At 41.4% G+C, this 12,223-nt stretch overlaps 1 protein-coding gene across 3 annotated transcripts in view; it reads right to left on the reverse strand.

Moving 5' to 3' along the window:
- NELL1 (neural EGFL like 1) overlaps positions 1-12,223 on the reverse strand; it is a 273,003-nt gene that overhangs the window by 230,129 nt on the left and 30,651 nt on the right. For all 3 annotated transcript variants that reach the window (XM_064715789.1, XM_064715788.1, XM_064715790.1), the window contains one exon: positions 3,073-3,243. In XM_064715789.1, the coding sequence (XP_064571859.1) occupies positions 3,073-3,243 (171 nt within the window). The remainder of the gene's footprint in view (positions 1-3,072; positions 3,244-12,223) is intronic.

The following is a 12,223-nucleotide window of genomic DNA, read 5'->3' on the forward strand; positions in this document are numbered from 1 at the left end:
CCATCTTTAAAGGCCCTTCCAACCCAAACATCCCTTGATTCCTGAGCCAGCAGGCCCAAGCTCTAACATCAAATTCAGCTGCAATTCCCACTCCTTGTTCTTGAAGGGGCACTAAAAGGAGCCAGTGAGAAGCAGCAGGAGCTGATTTCAAAAGGACCTGTACTTGGGCAAATAAACCTCCTTTGATACACATGCTTCCCCCTCCACATGACATCTCATTAGAACAGGGACAACTGCACTGTTTTAAAGGTGATGCTTTAAAGGCACTACAGGTCCTTGCTATTTCCCAAGTACTTTTTTCCCTAGTCTACCAAGGTCTGAAAAACAAAGCTGGCTTTGAATTGAATCCAAAAGATAATCAAGTACAAATGTCAAAGCAATTTCACAAATCAGAGTAATGTGGGTGATAGGGCTGGGAAGTGGAAAAGGAGATTTGACTATCTGTTTACAAATTAAAGGCTTCTTCTCCAATGCTTTCTGATCAGCTGCAGTTCTTGGAGGCCAGAGTATCACAGTATGAATCCAGTGGCAGAACTAGGATGTGACTGGATATTTTTCCCAATGCAAACACTTGCAATGCACTCTCAGGTACAGATTAACTTAGGTAACACTGCATTCAGAAACACTTTGCTCACAATAGCTTTCCAAATATATAACAGATTACCACAGTCCTAAACAAAAGAAATAATACATTTATGCAAATTCAGCCAAGTCTGTAAGAAAGCCATGATGCCAGCCCCTAAAGAAATACAAGTCATTAATTCTGGCAGTCAGGTTTTTTTTTCTTTTCCCTTTTTGCTTTGCTGCCAAACAAAGTAAACAAAAAGCTGAGAACTTGAACTAGATAGGTACACAGGAAGCTAAATTCTTGTTCTGATGACTGAAACCTCTGCAGGAGGTGGGACAGGTGAATATACTGACTGCACTCATATCCTGGTTCCTCCTGCTCATTCGAGTCTGCAGATGCATCACTTCTCATTGTGAACCAGCCTAAACCAGTGACATTTACAGGGAGAGTCCCCAGCTCTTCACATGGGACTGGGCTCACACTTCCAGCTGAGCTTCCCTAACACTAACATGACAAGGCTGAGGGTTTCCAGTACTGCTCAGAAGTACCCCATTGACTTGCTCTTCATTTTCAAAGCTTTGACATTTATTGCACTGTCATAAGAAAATGCCATGATAAAAAAGATGTTGACTCCTTTTCTGAGTGCAAATATAAAGGGTTTTAGGATTAAATCAAAGTAACACCCACATTCACAAAATTCTCTAATTAATTGAACAGTGATGCTTCAGCTGACGCAGGAACTTAAACTTCCTGGCTTTTTTCCCTATCTCATTTAAACTTCCACTATGATCTGTCCTCAAGTCATGCTTTCAGAACTATTTCCATTACTCTTCCACAGGAGTTGTCATAAAGCACCACAATACATAAAATACACCGCAAAGCACAGCCAAACACAGACACCTTGGTAGGGATTTATGCTGGGAGCAACCTTAGGATGTAGCACCTTAAGGGACACGGGTGGATGGATCAGCCCTGTTTAGGGCTACCTGACAGAGATGGCTGGACACATTTGTCACCTTATATGACAGCACAGCTCACTCCATAATTGTATTTATCTATTTCTGCTTGTTACTGTAAAGAAAATCAGGTCACAACCATGACTCTGTGCAGTTCTCCTGTCCCTGGAAAGAATTCTGCACCAGTCATTTTGCATTGTCTTCATTTTAAATGCTGTACAAGAAAGCAGCCAGCTAAACAATCTGCTAAAAAGGGTCTTCCCAAAACACATTTGCTGTTTAAAAAAAAAAAAAAAAATCAAAGTAGATAACAAAGAACCTGTCCCAAAACCCAGTATATCAATAGACAAAGAAAAAAAGCATTCTGTTGAAAGCAAAGAAATAGTATAACAGATAAATAATGGGAATATAAATAAATCAAATGACTGAAATTAAGAGAATCTTTGCAAACTGTAGATTTCATGCCTCAATGAACTTAAAATTACTCTCAGCATTTAATTGCTTCTAAGGTCCAAATAAGGTCCAATAAGAAACACTCCTTCAGATTAGATTTTTCAGTAGTTAATGGAGTTGCAGAAAATGGTTGTAACATCCTCTCAAAACAGTATCTCATAATTACTTGGGTCAAACTTCAAACTTTTTCAAATGTTCCTTTAACTCCTATAATACTCATCTAGCTTTATTCTGCCTGTCTTTACAAAATGAAGACTTCCAAAAACATATCTGCTATCATAACCCAATCATTTTAAGTGCCATGATCCCAAAATGCATATGCTGATCCTCTCACTGAATGTGAAGGGTTTTTTTTCCCCTTCATTTTGGTGCAATAAGATACAACAGTAATGGTTTGTTTTCCTCATTCATAAAGACTATCATCAAATCTCAATTTCAAGCTCTCTGAATTTCTTCCTCATCAGTTGCTAAGTCTGAAGCCTACAATACATTGTGAGATCAAGTCCCAAGGCAAGAGAGATTCTAGGTTTGCTGATTTTCATTCTTTGAAATCCTGGCAATATGCCATCTCACAGCCTCCACAACTTCTAATGGAAAAGACAGAATACCCTTCAGAAAACAAAAAACTCTGGTTCCAGTCGTGCAAAAAGAAGCTTCCAGGTTTCTCAGAAGTTTCCAAATGCAGCAGCACATGGAAAAATCAGTAAAAGCTACATTGTCTGATTATGCAAAATAAAATTAAAGTGTGTCTGATGCATCTATCTATCCTTCAGGCTCTCAGGTATGCTGAGTGAAGCAGCTCACAACAGAACAGACTGCACACCCATCCATCACACTTAAATGCAATCACTGGCAAACATAACTGCTCAGCTACTGCCTAAACTACAGAGATGCATTTAATACTCCCCCATCAGCAATCAACCTTTTCCACGTTTGTTCATAATCACAATGAATTGTTCCATTTTAATCCTTTGTTTTCCTTCTCTTATCCCACGGCAGCTCAGCATGCTTCTGAATGAGACATTTTCCAATTTGCTTCCCATAACTAGAGATGACTTTCCAAAGAATTCCAGGTGACAGAAAGCGCTCGCTTACCTGTTGCAGTCCACGTGGAGCAGCAGGTGGGAGGCACTGAGGGACACAGCAATCCTGTGCCACTGCCCATCCGCCAGGCGGTAGGGGAACACCTCTGTCCTCATCTTCCCGTGGAACCTGTAGTGGAACCGGATCTCATCCCGCAGGCCGCTGCTCTCCAGCTCAAAATAGCTGCATGGAAAACATGGAGAATCAGTTCCACTTCTGGGAAGTGCCCTCTGAAAGAGACTGGCGCTTTCTTCCGAACTGGTAAGGCTTCTTTAAACAAATACCACAATCTAAAGAGGTTACTCAGCATGCAGTAGCTACTAATTGATATTTTTTAAAAGGAGCAGAGAGACAAGACCATACATTCAGAGCACACAAAATCAGCAATACTAATTACTGAAAACAGCTCCAAGTACCACTTGTTAGCCAAGGAAACTGAAGTCCTCTTTTCACCCATAGAAAAATACAAGAAACCAAGCCTTATTCTTTTCACCAAAATATTTTATATGCCTGCAGGCTTTGAAAGAAATGAGAAATAAAGAACGGTACATATATCACTACCACAAACAAATAAAAAGCCATTAAGGTAAGAAACCACCAGGTAATCATTAAATTTGTATTTACTACTTGCAAATCCAGTTAAAAAACCACAACTGTTTATTTTTAGGACTCCCCTACATGCAATTGTGCTTAACTCATTTTCTGACTTTTATTGTTACTGCCGTGATCGTTCAGCTTTACAAGGAAAGGACAAAACCTCTTGGCTGGATTAGGTGTCTCCACATGAGGCACAAACCATCCAACAATCAAAACCTTCACAGAGCTGTCAGACTCACAGGAGGGCTAATGAAGGAGTTATTAATTGGCTTCACAGGGATGTGGGGGGAGCCAGTTCTTTCTCCAGGATGAATTTATACACTGACAGCATAAATAGTGAAGTCTTCTCTTGGACCTCCCCAAGTTTTTGCATCATATCAAATCTTTTTCCTGCTAAAATGAAGCTGTGTCTATAGAAACAGGGGATGCAGATCTCCCTCCATGGTAGAAACAGCTCTACAAGAAAGTGAAGATGTCAGATTGTCCAGACAGTCCTTTGCCCCATCTGCCTCCACAGTGTTTTGTTTTTCCCTGTTGGCCAGCACCAATTTAACATGGCATTTGAGAGATAGGTGCTGATTTGGGGTAGGATGGGAAAAATTACAGTAATGAAATCCACTGCCAAAAAATAAATGTAACACAAACCAATAAATATTGGAGTGCCAATTTTCATTTTCCCACAGGCCTTTCAGACACTGCTTGGCCCTACCAGCCTGTGTGCACAAGCATTACATGGGGGCTGTGCACTTCTTCAAGATTAGATCTTACCAGTGAAGCTGAGGGTTTCCAACATAATGGGAAACAGAGTTCCTTGGGAGGAAACTTAGGTGATAAAACACACGTGCAAGACATCACAACAGGCTGGGAAGGGGAACACAAAGACAGGAAGTCTTCACCAAATGTGAAGTGCAAGCCCTCCTCCATACTGCCTTGTCATTGTATTTTTCATGCAACATAAAAGCATTATTGGGTCACATGAATCAAAGGCTCAAGTGACAAAGTAAAACACACAAGGAGGTAAAGGTAAAACCAATGCTGAATAAAAACACAGCAGGCATAGGTACAAACAAAATGCATGCAGTACAGAGTGGAGAAAAAGGCTGGTGCTGTGAAAGAATGGTACAAGGAGAGCAGAAAAGGAGGGGTTTTCTAAATACTAGAGCAGAATGTTGATTAACTACAGCCAACACCCATTAAAATACCTAAATTACATTCACAGGAATCTGGGGAAGATTTATTATTTCAATGCTCAGTAACAACATAGCCAATGTCCAAAAGATGCTGCTGCTGGTGTTCCCAAGCAAGAAAAGCACTATAAAAGTGCTGTCAGTGATGTCATACTGTAACATTTTGTAATTTCCATCTGCTGTCACAGCACAAAAGGAAGTGAGACAGGAAACTGAAAAAAAATTAAAATGAGGGAGAAGTACAAAACATTCACACACAAAGTATTTGTATGTATATACATAGCGATATATAGTTGATCACAGAGGCTTAAGAGCCCAAAAACAAGACAATCTCCTGTTGCAGGAAGCAAATTGCTTCCTGAGGTCATTCTTCATAATCTCCAACAGCCACAGAGCTGATCACTCACCACACAATGATTTCTTTGTTAATGTAAAGGAAACAGTGCAGCCCTGGAAAGGTCAGTCAGATGCTGCACTTAATCACATCAGTGCTCTATTATTTGTACAGCACAGGGAATTGCAAAGCTTCTCACCTGACAAGCTTTAGTGTCAATAGTTACCTCAGGACTGAGAGCAGCTTGTTGCTTAGGAATCGAGCTTGTTGTCAGCCTCCTGACTAATTTATATAGTACAGAACAGATTACTTAAAATTTCATGTAATAGCAAGTGCTAACATTTTTATATATGTGCACCTAATGCAGGAAGTGCCACGGGACTGTATTAAACACCATGGTTTAGCCCTTCAGTGGCAGGAAAAGGAAGGTGACAGCAGACAAATTCTGCACCTATTCCTCACCAGCCTTCAACAAGTGCAAATCACCAACAGTTACACCCAGAGAGACATCAGTGAACAGCAGCCAACAGAATCCCAACAGCAGAAACCCCAACACATCTCTCTCTCTCTTGTATTTAAAAATCTAAAGCAATGCAAACCAACACTCTTGTGTTGATTTTTTTTTAAGATGCAGAAATTCACACTGAGACCTTGATTACATAAACACTTCACGATATTCTGGTTCAGAAGTTGCCTTTTCTCCATCAGAATAGAAGCCACATGCAAACAGATTTCTCTTTTCTTTCCTCCTTCCATTGGACTCTGGGGGAAAGAAGCCTCTTCCAAAGCAATGGCACAAAGGCCATTCACAGTGCACCTGCTCTGCTTCAGAGCTTTAATCTGCAGACTGGGGAATGGAAGACAAATGAGGGGAAAAACAAATCAACAACCGGTGAGAAAATAATTAGTAAACACAGAGGAAATAAATGGATTTTTTTAATCACTATCTCATCTTCAACTTCAAATGTCATTGTACATTTTTTTATCCACGATAAAACAACAGATAAAAATGGGGAGGGAGCAAAATTAATAGAAGGTACCATAGAAGAGACAGGAAAACTGACTGATCTCTACCAGGTGTTTTGAAGGTATTTTCCAGTATTTTGTCAGGAATGACACGAAAACAGAGGATTGGAATGAATCAGCGTTCCTGGAAAGACTGCAACACCTGGGACCATCTGAATATATGTATCATGATTCAGTGTGAACTTCCAGTGCTGCCATGAAATCCACACCAAAAGCCCAAGAAAGGTCCCTGAGAACTGCGACAATCTCTGATTGTGCATCACGCCTGCACGCAGCCTGTGTCAGCCTGTCCCACAGCGAGGGCACTGCCACCCTCCTCCAGGCCTTTTCCAGGGAAAAAAGGTGTGACACAGTAATCTCCTTGTCAACTTCTCAGCACTGAGTGATGGCTCCTTGTGTTATTTGGTATTTCTCAGCAACAATTTATACTTTCATATATTTCAAATAAGGCGTGATCAGAAGTTAACATGTATTTTGACAGATGAAATTCTCAGAACACACGTATTAAGAAAGCTTGATTTTTATGGAACAGCAATACAATTTGACCTTGGCTGAAATTCTCCCACTAGTAGAATTTCCCTGTTTGCTAAGCATGTAAATTACTGCTGGCTTCTTTCGTACAATTATAGAATTCAAATGCTTTTTATAGGTCTATCTGCAGTCTCTCATTCAAACCCCAATGTATAAGAGAAAAACACTGCTAAATTCAGACTGATTTTATGCACATCAAAAAAAATTGGGATATTTTAAGGTCATGCAATGTGCTTTCTGTGAAGGACAGTATTATTCCACAACTGATTCAAGATACTTTACAATTCTTTCTGCCAGTTTTTGCAACCCCTACGTACCTCACGCAAAAATATTGTTTGGAGAGGATAAAGCTTGACACAGGTACGTTTAATGACAATTTTTTTCTTCCCCCTTTCTTTTAGTCACCACCACAGTGAATAAACTATACTTTTGACTGCTCATTTCACTTCCAGATGAGGAGAGAAAGGTACACTTTCAGTTGGAAACACCTCCTGTGGATGTAATGACCAAAAATATGGAAAAGTCACTATCAACATTGAATAAGTGTGACTGTGCTCACAGGGGTCCGAGGATGAGGGAAGAGATGAGGATCTGACTCCATGTTTCAGAAGGCTGATTTATTATTTTATTATATATATTACATTACAACTATACTACAAGAATAGAAGAAAGGATTTCATCAGCAGGCTGGCTAAGAATAGAAAAAGAAGGAACGATAGCAAAGGTTTGTGTCTCAGAGTCTGAGCCAGCTGACTGTGATTGGCCATTAATTAGAAACAACCACATGAGACCAATCACAGATGCACCTGTTGCATTCCACAGCAGCAGATAATCAATGTTCACATTGTGTTCCTGAGGCCTCCCAGCTTCTCAGGAGGAAAAATCCTAACGAAAGGATTTTCATAAAAGATGTCTGTGACAAATAGAAGTACGTACAAAACCTGAAGCAGAAAAGGCAAAGTATTTCTATAAGGTGAGTTGGCCTAACCCACCATCTGCATTAAAGAAACAGATTCACCTATTTACCTTCTCAACCCACAGAAGAGATCTTACCCTGTGGCAAACACCACCACGTTTCATTCAGGGATTTCACTGCTGCTGGATTATGCAAGTGGCCAAAGGAAGGCCAGCCCACAGACTATGGATCCCAAGGCAGGGCCCAACAAGAACTGTGGAACTGGTGTCCTCCAGAACATCCTTAGGGCACACAGCACTTTATTTCCTGATCTTCACCAACCCAAAATCCATCACCAAGCACTAAAATATCCCTCAATGAAGGCAGCAGCACAACTGGGTAAGCAGATTAAACGCTCCTGTAAGAGCTGCAGGAACTAATGCAGAACTACTTTTTGCATTCAATTCTGGCAACCTTCCTCCTTATCACATTCCAAGATAAATAAAGCAGAGTTATCATTCTGACTTTACAACTTCCACCATCCTTGATCAAGTGCCAAATGCAGCCCCACAGCCTCTTTCAAGGAGCAGCACCAGCGCTCAGAGCAGATGCTCTTACAGCTACTGAACAGATGTCCCAGGGCAAAGCAGCAGGCACAGATGGCAGCCCTGCAAATATGTACAAACTTGGGCTTGCCATCCAGTCAAAACACTGTGCATCTGCTTACCATTGTATGGGAGAAGGTCACAAAGCCACAGGAGTTCAGGGATGGAGGCCCCATCCACCTCACACATGCTGCAGCAACACCACGATGTGGGGCCTCCCAAATGCTGGGGAGAAAATCACTGCCATAAAAATCAGAGTGTTACTGCACAGAAACTTCTGGAAAATATCTGTGAGTCTGGCCAAGGCACAGCTTTTAATTTTTTCAATAATAATGCAAATTCAGGAAAAGTCCAGAGACAGTCATTTTGATGGCATCGGCTATAAATTGGAAATTCGGCAAGCTCCTGAAAAAAATCAGTATATTTGGACTTGTTTGGGCACATAGCTTTTTCATTTCACAATAGCATGGTGCTATTTCATGATAAAAATGGCTTCAGGCAAGGCTGTGCTTTAGCATCTTTGTAGAAACACTTCTCGATGTATTTAGAGACAGGCAAAAAATCTGCATCCATTATCACAGAGATCTCGGGATTTTCCATCTCCAGGGATTCTGTGATGAATCACAGGCTATTACTCCTTTGCCTTTTGCTGCTCCTCACCACCAAGGGAGGGCACAGTGGGGCACACTGTGCTGGGTGTGCCAGTGGCTCAGCCTGGACAGGGACATCAAATAACTGAGATTTTGTTTGAGCATCCTCGGTGCAAAGCAAACCAGGCCAGGAGCACTGGGCTCTGTGCTGCAGATAAGCTGGCAGGCATCTGCCCAAGCACTGCCCCTGCTGGTGATGAAGCCACGGTGAGAAAAAGCAGAAAGAAAAAGAAAAGAGCCATCTCCTCACAGGAAAGGAAACACTCACTTTGCAGCTGTCACCACAGCTTTGAGTGGATGCAAAACCAGAACAAATTACACCTGCCAAGGCAAATATTTCAAATATTCCAGTCGCTTCCACGGGTACTGTTCCTGTACCCTGGTTACTATGAAGTGACAGGGCACAATCCCAAGCTCTGAAGCATTAAGCATTGTGAAACACTGGATTTTGAAGAAATGCCCTTAACAGGCTCAAGCACACAGATCTGCTCCTGTTGAGGAACAAGTCTGGTGCAGCAAGAGCCTTGTGTGCCATGACTCACTGCCACAGTGGCCCTGGATGGTGAGACAGGGAAGTTTCCCTAACATCCACACTTACAAACCATTCAAAGCTGCTTTTTACAGCTGGTTTGAGTAAAGACAGACCCAGAGACTGCACAGCAAAACCATACCTGGCAAATGAAGCATTAAAGACTCACTGCTGTGGCAGAGATTGCACACTGATATCACCAAAGTCAGGCTGATATCAGGCAGCACAAAAGGTGTCATGAATAGAAGCATTGCCTGTGACAAAGAAATTGGTTGCTAAAATTCAGATTAACTTTCTACAAAGGGAAACACAAAAGCTGAATCCCATATATTGCATCACCTACTCCATTCCAAAAGTATTTCTTCTGTGCAAGCAAATCCCAAATGTGATACTAAACACTTTCAAACCTCTCAAGTAAAAGCCTGAAAGTGCAACATCACCGTGCTACTGGCTACCTAAATAAGGTTCTATGCTTTCATTTCAAGCAAAAAGAACTCAACTGAGTCAATTAAATGACTTTTTCTATTCAGGCCACTCTGAGGGACAAGAGTAATTGTGTTCTACCAGCTTAGCTTGAAACATTTAACAATAAAAACTCCTACACTGACATCTTCTATTAGTACAGAATATTTATTAACATTTTGTCTTTTGTTCTACCCATCTTATCCATGGCAGCTGGGCATGCAAGCTGCAAGGCATGAAGCATTTATGATGTGTTTGTGTACCTGCAACTAGGCAGAGGTCACCCTAATACGAATTTACTTTCCTCTTTGATCAGATAAAGAAAAAAGTAACCCCAACATCTGCCTGCCAGGTAAAAGACAGCTGGAGTCAGAGCTGGTACAAAGCAGCTCCATATTTCCATGGCATGTGTTGTGAGGACTGACCTTCAGCATTTTTGTTTTCATTTTATATGTCTAAAAATCTACCTTCACCATGGCTGCAACCTGCCTACTGTCTGAAAAAAAAAAGCCTGGTTTCTCTCCTAGTCCTAATAAACCAAGCAGGAAGTTCCACACTGCACCTAAAAATAGAGAAATAGAGCAGCATGTTAGCAGGCTTCAAAGGCAGCCCAGCCAGCAGGACAGAAAAGAGTCTGGCTGGAGTAAGCTGCAGTTACAACTCCTTAAAACCTCAAAAAACACCAGGAGGAATTGTTTTCTTACTAATGAGATCTGTCACCCGAGTAAAACCACTCAGTAGAAAAGTATTTGAGAACAAAGTACTCCAATTGTGATGTCCCTAGAAGAAAGGTTCTTCCCTCTAATCTCTGAAATTCAGCAGCTCTTCAGTGATTTCTTGCATTATGACAAATTATGACAAATTATGACAAATTCCACACGTTTGGAATTTATCAAACATGGAATATGCCAAAATCATCTTAGGCCTGGACTGGTCAGTATTCTTTAGACACTTTAAGCTGGCTTATTAAGACTTTTCTAATCAGCAAGAAAGGACACTTAATCAGTGGAACAATTACCATCCTTAGTGAAGAGCAGGCTAGAACTAATAAACTATAAGGACGTAGCAAATCAGTATGTCCTTGTATGCCTATTTCTACATTGCCAACTTGGCAAAAAACCCAAGGTCCATGCATCCCTTAGCTGAACTATCTCCATTGTAACATAAAATAATGACACCCAGAGGTCAAAAAGCCACCTGTCCAGGTGAACACCCTTCCCTCAGGCATGCCCAGAAGTTAGCTGACATTACAAAACTTGCATGGAAACTACTGACCAGTAGTAACTACTAACCAGTACTTGTTAAGTTACCAAATCTGGACTTCTGAGTACAAATAACAGTGTGAGAAGTCCTGATGGTGTGCTTGGTTTGTGTGCAACCACCGAGTGCCCAGGCTCGTGCAGGTCTGAAATAAATAACTGATGTCTTGTCACAGACATCTTTTATGAAAATCCTTTCCTTAGGATTTTTCCTCCTGAGAAGCTGGGAGGCCTCAGGAACAAAATGTAAACATTGATTATCTGCTGCTGTGGAATGCAACAGGTGCACCTGGGATTGGTCTCATGTGGTTGTTTCTAATTAATGGCCAATCACAGTCAGCTGGCTAGGACTCTCTGAGACAGGAGCCTTGTTATCATTCCTTTCCATTCTTAGCTTAGCTAGCCTTCTGAGAAGAAACCTTTTCTCCTATTCTTTTAGTATAGTTTTAATGTAATATATATCATAAAATAATAATTCAGCCTTCTGAAACATGGGGTCAGATGCTCATCTCTTCCCTCAACATAAGACCCCTGTGAGCACGGGCACAGATGTCTCTCTCAAGCGTGTAACTATTGACTTGTTGCACACTGGGTAACAGACAACAAACACATTTCTCCTGGACTCTGAGGAAAAAAAAAAAGAAAATCTTTTCCTTTGCCCTCTCTCAAGGTCCAGTCCCTGATGCCCTCAGTCCCAGGGGGCCTCCACCTTCCCTGCCCGCTGCCAGAGCTCCGGCAGCCTTTCACAGCCAGCATCCATCAGGGCAGGCACTGCCACCCCTTCCCTTTCTGGAAACAGTGCCTGGAGTGAAGGGAGCACACAGGCATCGTTTAAAAACTGCACATAAAACTGCAAATAAAAACTGCAAATAAAACCCCAAAAAACAGACATGTCACCAGACCACCATCAACCACGCAAAGGAACATTAATAACATGGTGCAGACTGTCTTATTAACCAGGGGAGTGAACATTCCAAACCAGCAGCCCAAACTCAGCAGACAGGTTTCAGAAAGTTGTGTTTAGTGTAAGTTTGAGACATTCTGGTTCTTTTCCTGTATCAGAGGGCCATAAAACAATCAAAGAGAAT

Source organism: Zonotrichia leucophrys, chromosome 5 (genome assembly GCF_028769735.1).
Source record: "Zonotrichia leucophrys gambelii isolate GWCS_2022_RI chromosome 5, RI_Zleu_2.0, whole genome shotgun sequence".
Lineage (NCBI taxonomy): Eukaryota > Metazoa > Chordata > Aves > Passeriformes > Passerellidae > Zonotrichia > Zonotrichia leucophrys.